At 37.2% G+C, this 18,248-nt stretch overlaps 1 protein-coding gene across 1 annotated transcript in view; it reads left to right on the forward strand.

Moving 5' to 3' along the window:
* LOC150109233 (uncharacterized) overlaps positions 1-18,248 on the forward strand; it is a 195,265-nt gene that overhangs the window by 114,628 nt on the left and 62,389 nt on the right. The window contains exon 4 of the mRNA XM_090401911.1: positions 4,551-4,831. Coding sequence (XP_090258037.1) covers positions 4,551-4,831 — 281 coding nt within the window. The remainder of the gene's footprint in view (positions 1-4,550; positions 4,832-18,248) is intronic.

Genomic DNA, 18,248 nt, shown 5'->3' on the forward strand with positions numbered 1-18,248 from the left:
TTCTGATCGATGCACAAATAAGGGCTTTAACTTACAATTGCCAGCAGCATTTCCTCCTAATAGTAGAGTGATGCTACCTTTTGATGCTTTAAAACCTGGCATTGAGAATTCTTCTTTTGTGATATAAGTTTTTGCAGGCATCTGTTTCCAAAAAAAGGCCCGGCTCATCGACATTGAAAATCTGCGGTGGCGAGTAATTTCCTTCTTCAGTTATTTCTTCTAATTTTTCTGGATGAGCTTTTGCAGCCTCACTGTCGGTTCTTACAGTTTCATCTTGTACTTTAATGTTATGCCAACTAGTTCATTCATTAGCCATTTTCAGCATTTTAAAAATGGCTAATGCTTTAGTACACATAATCGCGTAGGTAATTGGCATGTTTAATCATTGCGTTTGGTCACTTATCCAAGCAGTTAACAGTTTTTCCAAATGAGGAATTATACTGCCTATTTCTTTATTATGCAACCATGTAGACTGTATAGATTGCACATTTTTTTACTTCTTTCAGATATTTTTCTTTATCCTTTAAAATGGTGCAAACCGTAGAAGTGGCAAGAGAAAATTTCTCAGAAAGCTTTAACAGTTCTTCCCACTTGATGGCTAGTAATAATTTCATATTTTTTTTCTCTAACGTAATTGCTTTTCTTTGTTTCTTTTGCTCATTTTCTGGTTTTGCACTGTTCCTTCTTTTTGCATTATTGAAAAAATGAAAGGGTTATAGTTTAAAATAAAATAAAAAATCATGTGTAATTGAAGTAAACTACAAATAGCACACTCGTGTCGCTAAGGCTTGTGAGTGACTGAGACGCATTCTAACTGATCATTATGTCATTACATATGTGTAATTCTTCATACATGTCCCTAATTGCCTTTGCCGTACACAATTTAAAATAAAAATTCATAAAATGGGAATTTGTAAAGTGAGAACTACCTCTGTATGTGTGTGTGTATATATATATATATAATATAATTATATGTGGTAAGTTTTTTACCTTGAGTCCTTGGGTATAATATATGTTGAGGATACCAAGTAGTGTTATAACCTTGGTTTTAATCCTTATTCCCAAGTAAGCAAACAGATAAATTTGTGCCTGAACATAGTTCAAGTCTCATGGTAGTGCAACACCAAGGCAACTCGTGGTAAAAGTGGAGCAAGCTATGATCACTATCCTTGATATTTCCCATAATGTAAAACACATCTCCTAGGAGATGTATTATGTTATACATTATGGGTGGGGGTCACTACCCAGACTGGTTTCAACCTTTTTTGAGGTCTCATCAGCGAGTAGGCAGACCCTGAATAATGTATATCATCATACATCTCCTAGGAGACATGTTTTACATTATGGGAAATATCAAGGATAGTGATCAGATCTTGCTCCACCTTTTCCACGAGTTGCATTGGTGTTGCACTACCATGAGACTTGAACTACGTTCAGGCGCAAACTTATCTGTTTGCTTACTTGGGGAAAAGGATTAAAACCAAGGTTATAAAATTACTTGGTATCTTTAACACACACACATATATATATATATATATATATATTTATTATTTTTTCCCCATTGGAATCCATAAAAATATTAAATGCCCACTCGTGCTTTTATTTAATAGAGGAAAATGATTGGCAATCAGTATCTGAATATTCACAGAAGGTTATTAAATACTTGTGTATATCCTGGAGTCATATAACATAATAATCTAAGAGGAATTTTTAATATCTCATTAGTATTTTTCTCTGTCTTTTAAATGTTCGTTACCTGCAAAAAAGTATGTTGAAAGTTTATTTTTCACTTGGTTAGACTATAATAAATTTAGTTTAATCCTTTATCCAAGTGTGAGCAAACAAAGTTTGCACCTGAAAATATCTTCAGGACTAAGGTAAGGTAGTACAACACCGGGCAACTCGGAACAAAGTTGGACCAAGCTAACGTCACTCCTATCTTGGTATCACCCATAATGCAAAACACATCTCCTTGTGGATATGTATAATGTTATGCAATAAGGGAAGGGCCACTACCCAGACTGGTTTCAACCTTTATTAACCTTTATTGAGGTGTATTTAAGTAAAGACCTCTAAAAATTAGACGATCCCGAAAGATTACCCACCTCAGCTTTGTTCCACTCAGTGACAGGCTCACCCCGTCACCAAGAAGAACTTCTCAGCATTGGCTCTACCCAGTGGCAGGCTCACCCCACTGCCAGACAGAGCCATAATCTCAACGGTGGCTCTACTCAGAGGTGGCTAGGCTCACCCCACCACCAAGCAGAACATTTCATTTATTGTCAAAATCCAATTCTCGTCAGCGGGAGCCAGGCCCAGAAGTGGAGATACCAAGGCAGAAGCAATGGAGAGGTCATCTTTACCTATAGGAGTTGCCAAAAGGTGTGCCACCTTATTATTAAATTACTCTGGATTTAGAGAAAGATATTGAAAGTTTATTTTTCACTTGGTGAAAAATAAACTTTGTAAAGTGTACCTATAATAAATTTAGTTTAATCCTTTATCCAAGTGTGAGCAAACAAAGTCTGCACCTGAAAATATCTTCAAGACTGGGGTAAGGTAGTGCAACTCGGAGCAAAGGTGGACCAAGCTAACATCACTACTATCTCAGTATCTCCCATAATGCAAAACACATCTCCTTGCAGATATGTATAATGTTATGCATTAAGGGAAGGGCAACTACCCAGACTAGTTTCGACCTTTATTGAGGTCTCTTCAGTGGGCCCAGAGGTGGAGATACCAAGGCAGAAGCAATGGAGAGGTCATCTTTACCTGTAGGAGTTGCCAAAAGGTGTGCCACCTTATTATGAAATTACTCTGGATTTAAAGAAGGATGTTGAAAGTTTATATTTCACTTTGTTAGACTATAATAAATTTAGTTTAATCCTTTATCCAAGTGTGAGCAAACAAAGTTTGCGCTTGAAAATATCTTCAGGACTGAGGTAAGGTAAGAATACTGGGCCTGACTCCCACTGACGAGACCTCAACAAAGGTCGAAACCGGTCTGGGTAGTGGTCCTTCCCTTAATGTATAACATTATACATATTTGCAAGGAGATGTGTTTTGCATCATGGGAGATACTGAGATAGGACTGATGTTAGCTTGGTTCACCTTTGTTCCGAGTTTCCCGGTGTTGTACTACCTTACCTCAGTCCTGAAGATATTTTCAGGTGCAAACTTTGTTTGCTCACACTTGGATAAAGGATTAAACGAAATTTATTATATGCAAAAAAGTATGTCTCTGTATTTCTTTGTTGAATGTTGAAAAGAAAAGACTGTGAAAACCAGTCTTTTCAACTTTTTCATAAAAGTTGTATTTGCAACCCTTGCACATATTTATCAATTTCGTGGTTAGTTAACACTACTTAGTTTAATCTGCCTTTATGATATGAAATGTTCCTTGTATATGTTCTAATCTTCAGCAGTTTTCCAAAAGCTGAATTTTTATACTGTTTTAAAGTAGTGCAATTTTATTTTGCTGTCTGTGAAGATAAAAAATCTCCTTCTCATCCCAGGATAAATTAAATTCTCTGGCCCTGTCATGTATCATGTTTTTTGTCAGACTAGTAGATTAGCTGATGGGGGGAAATGTATGGATTACATATATTTCTTCTAATATTTGCAAGGTTTACACTTGCTGAGCACAGTTTCCACCAGTCTTAGAATTCATGAAATGAAATCCAAATTAGAACAGAAACTGTTTACATTTTGAATGAGAGAGAGAGCTATGAAGTCTTTCATTGATCAATCTGGAACTAAATCAGTTACTATTTGAACTGTTTAAAACAATGGTAAATTTTAATCTTCAAACACAAGTTTTTATGTGTAATTATATTTCTGTATGTTGAAGTACTACTTTCCACAGTTTTTGTGGGCTATATGAACTCTTCTCTCATTTCTAGCTTTTATCCTTAAGATACTCTGTGTTTTCATCTAGTTTTATTGTATATTATTTATTAACTTTGGGATGAAAATTCAATAATCAGCATGAGAAAGAGTATTTTAGACAACATAACTCTCCGACATAAATTCTCCATACATATTTTTGGTTACTGTATAGTCCAAATAATAATGGGCTCTTGAATCAGAGCTTGTTTTTTAAATGGTAGATACTGAAACAGTTTGTGTCTGATGGATATGTTTGTCTGAATACCATTGTCAATTTTAAAAATTTGAAGAGTTTAATCAATTTCCTTGTTGGCATAGATTTGGTGCATAATGTTCTTTTATCTGGCTGCATTCACTTGATGGATATAGTTAGATGAACAAATCTCTCCTTTTCTCTGTGTTGCCTTTGCCAGTGTGACATCTCTCTTTTTGTTTAAAACATTTAACCAGACATTCAAGGAGTTTCAGAAGGACTGAAGCTAATAATATTCCATCAGAATAGATAATTTGCATGTTGAGAGTTCCTGTTACTGTAGATTATTGGTGTTGTATTTATTATTTAATGCCAATATTAATTTCAAAATAGTGTATAATTTTCTTTTGTACAGTAAGTATCTGATTTTTTTATTTTTTTGTTTTTTAATGTTTTTAATTTTTCTTAGATACATAAATACTATAGCAGTGGAACATTTCGCTTTGGACCACTTCATCAGATTAGCATTGTTGGAACAGTTCACGAGGAAGTTGGAGGATATTTCCCAGAATTTTTGCAGATGTTAGAGCAGTGCCCTTTCTTGCGGTTGACTATGCCATGGGGATCTCTATCATCCGTCCAAATGACATCACCTCAGGAGAGTAATGATGGACCTATCTTGTGGATTAGACCAGGAGAACAATTAGTGCCTACTGCTGACATGCCCAAATCTCCCTTCAAAAGGAAAAGGTGTGTGTGTATTCTATTTTTTTAGTTAAAAATAAAAAAATGAAATAAAAATTATTTAGATTATTAAAAATAATTTATTTCGTATCCAAACACAAGTGGTACAGTAGTAATTGGTACCACATTATTTACAAAATTAGAACACATTACAAATAAGAACAGCTTAAATTTAGTAGGTGAATTGTACAGGGGGGGGGGGGAGACCATACAGGGAAATAATAAGTAAAATATGAAGGAAAAAGAAACTATATAGTTTCTAGATAAGTTATATACAATAAATATGGGTCAGATGTTCCTCCAGAATCTTGCACAGTCAACTGCTGTTTCTGTGCAGGATATAAGGTCCTCTTTTTTGTGCAGAGTGACTGCAGAAGGGGGGGGGACAAGAAAGAAAGGGTTCCATGGACTGGGTTGTCCCACACTCACAATTACCAGTGAGGTAGCCCCCATTTGATGAGGTTTTGTTTGCAGCATCCTGTCATTCATAGTCTATTCAGGCTTTTCCAAGTATTCCAGTCCAAGTGGGCACCATGTGGAAGATGTTCGGCTGTTGGAATACCAGTATTATTTTCAGGGTATAGTGCAAGCCATTGTTATAGTCTTGTCTCTGGAGGGTTTTTAGGTGGTTCAGCAGTTGCTAGGAAGCTATTTCAGGATCTTAGTCTTTGGGGCACTGTAGTCTGATCAAACAGTGGGTGGCGCTCATTCATTTGTCTGCTTCTTTCGTCAACTGAGAATGCAGATCTTCGAATTGAAGCGGGTGCAATACCAGCCAAAGTATACGAGTCTCTTAGTGGTGTTGCTTTCAGGCATCCTGTAATTAATTGGCAGCTTTCATTCATTGCTGGGTCAAGTTTTTCAGCATGGCAGGATCTGGACAATACAGAGTAGGCATATTCAGCAGAAGAATAGCAAAGGGCCAAGGCAGAAGATCTCAGTATGGTAGGGTCTGTACCGCGTTTGAAGGAAGTAAGCTTTCTTAGTATATTGTTTCTTTCATTAACTTTAGCATTTTTTTTTTTTTTCTATGTGTGTTTTATATGATAAAGGCTGCTTGGAAGGATAAAAGAGAATAGTGTGACAGGAAGGGTAGTCAGTGTGTTGCCTAGGTATGACTGTGGTGAAATGAGGCAGAGAGCAAGGATTATGAATGATATATGCTGGCTGAAATGTGTGAGGAGATGGGAGTACAGTTTGTTAATGTGTGGAATGAGTTTAAGGGACGAAGTGAGCTGTATGGGAGCGATGGACTGCATTTGAGTGGTTATGGTGTGAGTCGCTTGGAGAGACTGCTGCTGGAAGGTAGAGAAGTGAATAGAGAGAATGAATCAGATCGAGAGGGGAAGTGATGTGGAAGAGCAGGAGAGTAAGACAGGTGAGATTGAAGAGGTCGATATGAATGGGGAAGTGAGTGGTATGAGTATAGAAAATGAGAGAATGGGTGTGCAAGAGGAACAGGGAAACGGGGAGGCTCAGGGTGGACAGGGGTACACAGCGTGAGAAAGGTGGATGCTCCAAGAGGAGGTGAGAGCATGTATAGTTAGGAAAGGAATGGGATAACCAGATATCAAGAGGAAACAGTTGGAATTGAAAAGGGTTCTAAAATGAAGAAGCAGAAAGGGAAATGGTCCCAGTCGAGCATGCAGAGAACACATCGAGTGAGTGGTATCAGTGGAACTAGCTGTAGATCCAGAAATGAGCTGTTGTGTTTGTATACAAATGCTAGAAGTATAAGAAACAAGGCAGATGAAATGGTTGCACTAATTGCATCTGTTCACCCAAAGATTGTCAGAATAAGTGAGACATGGTTGGAAGAGGATGACATCATGACAGGAATAGAGATGGAAAGGTATGATGTGTTTCGTGAGGATAGAAGGGGTAAAAAAGGGAGGGGGGGGAGTGCTATTGATAATAAAAAAAGAGTTATGTCCATACAAAGTAGAGATGCAAGATGGAAATATTGCCAGGGTTTTGAGGCAGTATGGTGTGAGATGGAGGTGAATGGAATCAAATACTTGGTGGGATGTTGTTATAGACAGATAATGTGGATGGTGGTGATAGTGAAATGTATAGTCAAATTAGCCAAGCAAATAAGAAAAGGGTGAACATTATGGGTGATTTTAATTATGGCAATATAGACTGGAATGATGAGATAGCCATTGGAAGTAAAGAAAACAAGTTTCTTGAGTTTTTGAGGAATAACTACCTCAGACAGTATGTAACAGAGGGCACATGAGGATTGAGGGTCTTGGATTTGGTCATCTCATCAGAGGATGTAATTATAAATGAGGTGTCAAATTATCCACCAATTGGTGAGAGTGACCATGAGGTGATTACCTGGGTGGTTGCCAGCAGTGTGAGGACCCCTGTGAGTAAAGGGTATATGTGGAACTACAAGGTGGGTAATTAAGAGCTCAGGAGACAGCTTGCGGATGTAGTGTGGAATGAGCAGTTAGCTGGAAAAGAGATCAATGCAGCTTGGGGGATTTTCAAAAACTATCTAGTAGATGCAGTGTCTAAATGTATTCCAAGGGTGAGAAGGTTAAATAAGGTAGGTGTGAGATGGATGAATAAAGAGATTAAGCATGCGATACAGAGAAAAGGGGCATTGCGGAGGCAGCATAAGAGAAGAGTAAATAACCAGTTTCATGAGGTCTACAAAGACCAGGCAAGGAGGGTCAGCATCAAACCATAGGTGACTTGGTTGGTGAGAGTAGCTAAAGAGAGGTATGAACAGCAGTTAGCAAGTGAAGCCAAAAAGAATCCTAGGGAGTTCTTTCGATATATAGCCAGCAAAAGAAAGAATGATTATGGAAGGATGATATTGATTGGAGAAAATGGTATAAAGACAGCTGTTGTGGAATGTGTGGTAGGAGATACTTAATGAGCAGTTCATAACAGTCTTTCAATCTTGTGAATGTGACTTCAAGGAGAGATTAAGAGCAGTTGATGATGGGGAGGAGAGACTGACTGTAAGTGAGCAAGAGGTGTATGGGGAATTGAGTAAACTAAATGTTAATAAGGCTGTGGGACTAATAATATATCACCACGTATTCTGATAGGTGGAGTTGACACCTGCCTTGACATATTTTTTTTAATATGAGTCTTGCACTTGGTCAAGTTCCTAAGGAGTGGAAGGAGGGCAAGATTGTGCCACTTCATAAAGGAGGTGATCGAACTCAAGCATCAAACCATAGGCCTATCTATGTGTCAGGTGTTGTGGTAAGTTGTTGGAGAAGCTTGTGAGAACTAGGATCCAGAGTTGGGTTGACAACAATGGTATTATCTTTGATGGACAGCATGGATTTGCTAAAGGGAGGTCATGTTTTAGTAATCTATTTACTTATTACAATAAAGTGACTGCTTCCTTGGACAGAGAAGAAGGATACACAGTAATATATTTCGATTTCGCGAAGGCTTTTGATAGAGTACCTCATGATAAGTTGACAGTCAAACTAGAGCAGATGGGGTTGGATATTAGATTAGTGCATTGGATTGGAGACTGGCTATCTGATAGGTATTAAGAAGTTGTGTATTGGGGGTGCGATATCCAGGAAAAGGAAAGTCACTAGTGGAGTGCCTGAGGTGTCTGTTTTAGGACCATTACTGTTTAACTTGTATATTAATGATATTGGAGAAGATTTGGATGGAGATATTCTGTTGTTTGCAGATGATGCAAAGTTGGGACGAACCATAAAGAGTAGTGAAGGCGTTGTGGCCTTACAAGAAGACTTGAATAAATTGAGTGATTGAGCACGGTAAGGTTTTAAAATTTGGATAACAAAGATGGGATACAGAATTTATGCTTGGTGAGAATATATTGTTGGAGGTAGAGGAAATAAGAGATCTGGGGGGGGGGGGGGGGGGGGTGATAGTGGATAAGGATCTAAAATTTAGGGGACAAATTGCCTAATCAAAGCCTTATACAACGGAACAAGAATCTCACTACTTCTACATGTCAGTGTCCTCCGCATCATTCCCAGAAGCCTTTGTGTTGTATTCACAATTTTGGCAATTTGTCCCCTCAATTTTAGATCCTTATCCACTATCACCCCCCAGATCTCTTATTTCCTCTACCTCTAACAATATATTCTCACCAAGCATAAATTCTGCATCCCATCTTTGTTTTCCAAATTTAAAAACCTTACCGTGCTCAATCACTCAATTTATTCAAGTCTTCCTGTAAGGCCACAACGTCTTCACTACTCTTTATGGTTCGTCCCAACTTTGCATCATCTGCAAACACACATGGACTATTTTGCCCAGATTTGGTCACCGGGTTTTCAGAAGGATGAAGAGATATTTAAAAGTGTCCAAAGGCGACTGACTAAGGTAGTTTCTGACCTCTGGAATGTCGAATATGAGGAAAGATTGCGAAAATGTAATTTGCTGAGTCTAGTGGACAGGAGGAAGATGGGAGATATGATAGAGACCTACAAGTTGGTAAGGGGTTGTTATAGGATCAGTGGTGGAGAAATTCTACAGAGAATAGTGGGAGATCAGGGGAGAACCAGAGGTCATCCCTGGAAACTGTATAAAGAGGGTGTGAGTAGGGGAGTGAGAAGCAGGTTTTTTTCGTGCAAAGTTGTGAATGATTGGAATGCCTTGCCTGAGAGTGTAGTGTCTGCAAGAAGTTTGAGTGTGTTTGACACGGTATAATGAGATGTGTGTGTGATAAAAGGACCTCCCAGATGAGTCTTTGACTCCATGAGGTCTTGGGGTAATAATAATAATATGAAAGAGTGCGATTGAGAGTCACACCAAGATAGAGTGGGTTTCAGGAACATTCTCTATTAGAGCCTTCCCAAGAAATCTGTAACTTCCTGTTGGCTTCCTTATTATTAAGGTGGAAAAGGCCAGTCTGGGTTTTCAAGGGGCTTGGTTTTAATTGATTACTGCTATAATATGTGGTTAGATTATTTAAGGCAAGTGATAGAGTAGTTTCAATGGACTTGAAATTTTTTTGATTAAGTAGTTATGTCAAAGTCATCAGCATAGATAGAATTTCTAGTTCCTGGAACGATGGGGAGATCTTTGACATAGATATTGAAAAGTAATAACATGCTTTCCTGCAAGAGGCCTCTTTGTGGATGCCAGCAGCTCTTCCTACCCCCCCCCCATGTCCACAAAAAAGCGTCTATTCAAGAGTGATTGGATCAGGAGGACAAGCCGATAGTCTCTAGTTAGGCCTACAAAGACTGCTCCTGTGATTAGTTTTTGCTCATGACCATTTTCTAGATATTGAGTGGGGTTGAGAATTTGTGATGTACAGGATTTTCCTGGTCTAAAACTAGCCTGCTCAGCAATAAGATGGGGTTCAATTAGGAGTTGTAGCCTATTCAAAATTAATCATTCATAGAGTTTAAAGAGGTTTCTGAGTAGTGATATAGGTCTGTAATTTTTTGCTTTGGTTGGAGTTTTCTCTGGTTTCAGAACGGCATTTTTCATTTTCAGAAAAGCACTTTAGCATGCCTCCAGATAGTTGGTATCCTTAGGGTTCTGGGGGCAGGTGTTGTATTGGTTTAACAACCACTCTTTAGTCCTGGATCCAAAATGTTTAATTTGTTCATTACAGATATCAAGACCGATCTGCAGATTTTCTGGGTTTTAATAGGTTCATGGCAGTGTTGAGTTCAGTGATCATGAAATCTGAGTTAATCATATTTCGATCCTCACTTGGGGTTCTAAATATCTTATTTTTTGGGAATTTTCCATTCATCAGCAGCTGGTGAGCAATTTGATTTGTTGTTACCCGTGGGTGCTCATATGGCTTAGTGAAATCCTTCCTTCCTAATTCTGTTGATAAAGTTCCATGTCTTTCTACTCAAGGGCTTCCATGAGTAACGCCTTTTCTCTGCCATCTCAGAGCATAATTTTTCTCTTGCATAGATAGTCTCCTCTGAGAAAGGGGTTGGTGTTGTAAAGTTGTAATAAGCATACCGGGCTTGTATATCACTGGAAAGGCATTCTCGGAGGATGTTTGGTGTAGATTTTCCTCAGTATGTTTATGAATTGGGAATACTCTTGAGGGTTTGGAGGGAGTGGCCCTGTGCAGTGGTCATGATCTTCTATGAAACCCTTCCAATTAGCTTTTTTGAAATTAAATTGTTGTCTGTAAGGGTCTGTGTTAGGCATAACGACTGGGTTGAATTGAAGCATTATGGCTCTATGTTCAGCATATGGAATGGGATTTAAAATCTTTTTAACACAAGTGTTGGATATTTTTGAGTTAACAAATATGAGGTCAGGGTTTTATCACCACTTTCATCTGCCACTGTTGAAAGATGCAGAAAGTTTTGGATTATGTATCAGGTTTAAAGAAACGTTTTCAGCCCATTTTTCAACAAGTTCACTGTCCAATGTCTTCATTGGACTTTGTGTAACCCCATTCGATACTATGGCTGTTAAAGTCACCTAATACAACAGTAGTCATGTATGCATTATTATTGAGGAGGATGTTGGGGAATGAGAAAGTTCTTCTGGCGGTTTATAAACTGAGGTGATTGAGATATTTTAAAATTTATTTATTTTAAATATATTTTTAAATTCTTATTTATTTATACTCATTATTTTTAATCACTTACCGATCAGATGCAAGTGATCAAAAATAATGAGTATAAATATAAAAAAAATGTTGAAAAAAAAGCTGTGGTAATGGAAATATGTCAGAAATGTGAACAGAAGTTCAAATGAGAGAGCGAATGAGATGCCATGTCAAGTACTCATACATGGCAGGAATAATGTGAGGGCATGAATGGAGTTGAAAGAATGCAAGACGATGATGTTGATGTGATAGTGTATGAGAAAGATGATATGAAAGTAATAAAAATTAAAAAAAAAAAAAAAAAAAAGATGAAGAAGAAAATCGTAATGCAACATTGGAACTTTCAAGGCTTCTTTGAATGCTTCACAGTGTCATATAAGACTAGGAAAAGTCAACTACAAGGAAGCCATCTCGGGTGAAAGGGTATATGGTTGATATATGTTGATTCCACAAATAGGACTGGCTAAATGAATGAGCAGCTTTAGTTGGACAAAAATCCATGACATAATCAAGACTGTATGTAAGCAAATAGAATGAGTGGATATGAATGATTTGAAAGGAGCTAAATATGGTTTGAGAGAATATGTGCAAGTTTTGACCAAGATAAAAAAATAAAGTCAAGATTGAGTAGATGTCTAGGAGAAGTAGAGAGTGGATTTGTAAGAGAAATGGTGTAAAGTTTTGTTGATCTAAACGAGTGATTTTGATGGTCAAAAGGATTTGTACTTGTAATGGGTTTAGCGTTATTTTCTTTGAGAAATTATTGAAAAAGATGTATGTGGAATGGGATTCAGTGATTTTAGTGAATTCACATTCACTGAAAGTGAATGTGACTAGTCATACTAGTTAGATAATCTGGGTCATTGCATGAAAAATATGGACATATGCATTAAATTAAATGGTGAAAATAGAGTGTAACGGCATAGAGAGTGAAAGAAAGAAAGAATGGTAGTATATTAGGGATTCCTCTAGGAAGAGTGAGGCTATGTTTTTCAAGAAAGGAAAGCAAAAACTGTGGAAATTACTTTCACATAGTGGGGTATTTCATTGAGCAACAAACTCTCCTTTCCATTTGAAATGGTCATGTTTTAAAAGTGACCTGGTCAACTCATCAAACTAGTGGTCAGCTATCATGCATATACATGAATGGCAGAGAAGCATTGGGAATATTGGCTAATAGTTCTCAGCACTGGTAGACATTTTGAGACTGGGAATAAAATCATTGGCATTATTGAGACCTACCTCAGCAAGGAAGTTATCATTACATGAGTAGAATGTGAAGGGTTTATTGTATCCACAGAAACAAGATAGGAATGACCGTGGAGTATTGTAAATGGTTGTAAAGGAATTAAATCCAACAGGAGATGAATCTCTTTTGTTGGTAGTATGAGTAATAGAGGCAATGGGTTTTGAGATTGGTTGGTATAAGTTGGTTGGACAAAACACATAATTGAGTACTGCTACAGATAAAGATCATCTAATGAGAACTATGAAATGTATAGATAGATAAACCTCATAGATACAAGGAATATCATTATGGCCAATTATAAATTAAAGATGCCAAGAAATTACATTCTTGGTTTAATCTTTTATCCAAGTGCAAGCAAACAAAGTTTTCACGTGAAGTAATTTCACAACTGGGCAACTCATATATAGAGCCTAATGACTTCACATCACTTGCCTTAGTATTCCATAATGTGCTTTGCATTATGACAGTGGTAAGTTGAATTGAAGAGCAAAAATTATGAATGATATGTTAGCAGAAATGTGTGAAGAAAAAGGAGTGCAGTTTGTGAATGAGTCAAGGACAAATGGAACTGTATAAGAGTGATGAACTGCATTTGAATGGTGTGAGTCATCCTCTGTTGGAAGGGAGAGTAATGATTAGAGAAAATGGATCTGAGCAAGAAAAAAGTGATATGGAAGAGTAAGGAAGGAGGGATTGAAATAGAGATTATGATGGAGAAGTGGATATAGTTCGCCCACCATTTCTAGATCCCTTCTTGGCTTGGTGCCAAGAATGGTCAATTCTTGCTGAAGGGGAGAAAGAAATGAAGGATGTACGAATTGGTCGCCAACATGCGAAATCACGTGCTTTCTTGTCTGTCGTTGTACTAGTACTAGCTTGATTTTTGTTGTTCTCTTTTTGCATTATTTTTTTATTATTAATTTGTATGATGGATCCAGTACAGTCAACAAGTTCTATTGTTACACGTTTCAGTAGCTCTTGCAAAAGAATATTGAATAATGTGCTGACATTCTGCGAAAAAGAATCGTAAGAAGGCCGTCTTCTTGTTCCCCTTTCTCAAGTCATAAAACGTGCAAGCGCAATTGCGGGCGTATCGGGGTCGACTGTTAAAAGAATTCGTAGGGAATCAAAAGGTGAAGGTAAGCCAATATTTAAATCTCCTAAAAAAAAAGTGCCAGAGAAAGAAAACCATCGAAACCGTAGCTTTGAATGATTTTGATGTAGACGTTATAAGAAGAACTATTCACGAATTTTACGTGGTCGAGAAAAGAGTGCCAACTGTTCCGAAATTGATTCCTGTGCTTAAAGAAAAAATTAATTTTCCTTGGAAAAGAGAAACTTTAAGGAAAATACTTCATTAAATCGGATTTTGTTTTAAAAAGTCCCAGAATAAAAGGAAACTTATCATGGAGCGAAGTGACATTGTTTTATGTAGAACGCAGTATTTGCACATATTAACACTCTGCGTACATTTTTCCAACTGTTATACAAGCAAAATAGTTTCACTTTAAAAACAGCAATGTTCGTAAAAGAAAAGCTAAATTTTCCGACCTGTAATAATAAACAAACTCATTTTTTAAATTAAGGGGATATAAAATCCCACATAGTTTTAAAACCGAATAAGAAACTCAAAGATAGGAATCAGAGAGTTTCTTGCCGAATATAGTAAACTATAAAGTATCGGCGAACACTAGCGTTAGCAAATGCAAGTGATCCTAGTACATAGTACAATACTGGGCGGCTCGTTACAAAGGTGGAGGAAGAAGTTCAGATCGCTATTCTTAGGTATTTTCCATAATGTAAAAACACATTTCCTAGGAAATGTATGCTGTTATTACATTATGGAATAATTATGGAAAATACCTAAGAATAGCGATCTGAACTTCTTCCTCCACCTTTGCAACGAGCCGCCCAGTATTGTACTATGTACTAGGATCACTTGCATTTGCTAACGCTAGTGTTCGCCGATACTTTATAGTTTACTATATTCGGCAAGAAACTCTCTGATTCCTATCTTTGAGTTTCTTATTCGGTTTTAAAACTATGTGGGATTTTATATCCCCTTAATTTAAATAATGTTTTCATTGCCGAAATGAAGCTTATTAGCTCTTTATACTTAAGTAAACAAATTCAGTTTGTTTATTATTACATTCCAGAAGACAGACTGATTACCCTATTATCGGAATAGATTCTCCTTTTTCTGACATGCGCAGAAGTATAGAGGGACCTCAAATCGGTGGGCGAACTATAGCATGAGTGTGAAGAATGGGAGAACAAATGAGCAAGACAGACAGGAAAACAGAAGACTCAGGATGTACAGAGTAACACATCATCATGAGAAAGGTTGATGCTCAAAGAGGAGGTGAATGCGTTTCACCTCAAGGGTTTCTTTGAGTGGGACATTAGTGAATAGGGAGGAGACATCAAAACTGACCATTATGTCAGTGTGTTGGAGTGTGAGGTTTTTTATATGGACTCCCAAAAATACATAAACAAAATGTGCCATTGCGTCCCATAGTGGATGGCATTGATTCCCCCACATATAAATTAGCCAAACATTTAGCCAAAACGCTCACACACTACACTGGCAACACACCATCACACATAAAAAACTCAGCCCACTTTAAAGCCAGTATAGAAAACCTCACACTCCAACACACTGACATAATGGTCAGTTTTGACGTCTCCTCCCTATTCACTAATGTCCCACTCAAAGAAACCCTTGAGCTCATCCAAGCCAAGTTTCCTCCCGATATCTCAGCCCTATTTCAGTTCACAATGAACTCAGGCTATTTCATTTGGCAAGGAAAGTTCTACAAACAGATAGAGTGGACAGCCATGGGTTCACCACTTTCCCCACCCTTGGCCAATTTCTTTATGGAGACATTTGAAAAGAAAGCCTTAAACTCCGCCCCACAAAAACCCACTATTTGGCTTCGTTATGTGGATGATGTGTTTGCTATTTGGCCACATGGCTCAGACACACTCCGCTCCTTCCTAACACACTTAAACAACCAACACCCCAGAGTCCAGTTCACCTTAGAAAAAGAGGAAAACAACACCCTCCCCTTCCTAGACACTTTAATCACCCGCCAGCATAATGGATCTTTGGTTTTCTCTGTGTTTACAGAAAACCCACCCATACTGGCCGATACATTCACCAGCAATCCCCCCCCCCACAACAATATGGGGTTATAAAAACACTATATAACAGGGCAAAATTAATCTGCTCAGATGACAAGGTCCTAACTACTGAACTAAACCACATCCTCAACACTTTCTTAGCCAATGGCTATAACCCCAAAAAAAACCAAAAAATACTAAAACCAGTAAACTACAACCCCCCTCCTCCCTCCACAATAAAGATTACACCAAGTCTATCACCATCCCCTGCATCCAGGGCACCTCTGAGAAAATAACCAATATCCTCAAAAAATATGACCTTACTTCCTGTTACAGACCATATAAAAAGTTGGCATCCCTTATCCACTCTACCAAAGACCAACCACTTCCCCTAGACCTACCTGGTGTATACCAGGTCCCTTGCAGCTGCAAATTGTCCTACTTTGGCCAAACAGGCAGAACAACTAATATCAGGATTTCAGAACACAAAGACTACATCCGGTTTCACCAGTACAGCCGCTCTGGGCTGGCAGACCATGCCTTAGATACCCACCATAAAATTCATTGGAAAAAAACAAAAATAATTCATCGCAGCAAGTTTAAATACGAAAGATTATTCAAAGAATCTTCAGCAGCTCTAAAAAACGTTCCTAACCTCAACAAATTTGGGTGCATGAAACTACCCCAAATTTGGGAGACTTACATTATGAGAACTTCAGCCCAATAGCCAAGACTACCAAATTAGCCCGCAAAAGGGCACCATTAGGACTTTAGGAACAATATTAGTTTCTTGCTTTCTTCCTCATTTGCTTTGTGTTAGTGCCTGCGTGCACATACCATATCTTTATGTTCCTGAAGATGGCAATGTGACGTTGCCGAAATATAGAAGTGATTCATTAAAGTTACCTTTAATTAATATACTTCATTTGCGTTGTTAATTCCATAAACTAATTACCAGTTTCCTAGACGTGTGATTTAAGTCTAATACAAATGTATGTACTCACCTCCAGTTAACAATTTCTATGAGGATCTCTCAGACACTCTGAGAAATAGTACGTCATTGGAAAATTGTAATGGAGAACTTTAGCTGTAAAATAGGCAAGAAACAACACTGAGGAGGTGCTTTCAGCATGCAAGGTATAGACCAAAGAAACAAGAGAGGACAACGACTTGTAGAATTTGCAGATCGTAAGGGATTGTATATAGGAACTACTTTCTTTAAAAAGCAAACTAAATGAAAATGAATCTGTAGATCACCAAATGGATAAGTTTTTAATGAAATTGATTATATTATGGTCAACATGAAAATACTAGATGTATCTGTTATCAACCAGTTTAATTATGATAGTGATCATAGGTTAGTGAGAGTAAGTATAAAAATAAATATCAAAAGAAAGAGAGAGTGAAATTGTTAATGAAAAAATCTACACCAAAAGGTGAAGATATAATAACCTATGAAGAAAATTTTGAGGAAAGTTGAAGGGAAAAAATATGAACCAATCAGGCTTATCTGATTGAATGGAGGAAATAACTTCACTGATAATGGAAGTTATTGAAAGTTTAAGAAAATCATTACCACCAAGTAGAACTTGAGAAAAACTTACTTTATGGACACTTGATCTAATAAAAATAAATTAATTAATTTAAAAAAAAAAAGTGAAGAATTGAGGAAAAGGAGACGTAGAAGAAATACAAAAGTTAGAAAAGAAATCAAAGATGACATCAAAAAATATAATTTACCAAGTCAGAACGTAATAGAAAACAAAAAAATCTCTGAAAATGATCAAACAAGGATTACATGGAAGCTAAAAATGGATTCCAGAATTGAAAAATAAGCAAGGAATAGTATAGCACAATAGAGAAGAAATAAAAAAATACTTTAGTGAGTTTTTAGGGACACCTATACACGGGCAAGGAAACAGATACAAATCCTATACTATATTTAGATGAGGCTGATACAGAACTACCCATCATGATGGAAGAATTATGAAAAGGTCTCAAGTCAGTAAAGAGCAATAGAAGTCCTAGAGAAGATGGCATATTAGCAGAATACATAAATTCAGGAGATTCACAGTTTCATAAGGTCATATTGGATATGTTCAATGATTTTTCTAACTACAGAAAATTTTCCAGTGCAGTGGCATAAATCGTTGATTAACTTATTACATAAAAAGGATAGCAGAGATATCTGTAACTAAAGGCCAATCAGCTTGCTATCATATTTGTACAAAATGTTTACATCCATTATATTAAATATGATCATACTGTTCAGTGTAAACAGTTTGGTGCATTCGAAAGGATACATCAAAAGTGTGGTGTGTGCACAAACACAACACACACACACACACACACACACACACACACACACATCAAACACAAACAAAAAAAAAACAATAATATAAATTAGTGTTATTGCCTCAACAGTACTCCCTGCATGCTGCTATACTCAGAATTGGTAGTAAGTATCTGTAGAATCATCTGCTAGGTCAGAAATTGTGGGAAAA

The sequence above is a fragment of the Typopeltis vanoorti genome, chromosome 2, assembly GCF_054136105.1.
Source record: "Typopeltis vanoorti isolate ZY-2024b chromosome 2, IOZ_Tvanoo_1.0, whole genome shotgun sequence".
NCBI lineage: Eukaryota > Metazoa > Arthropoda > Arachnida > Uropygi > Thelyphonidae > Typopeltis > Typopeltis vanoorti.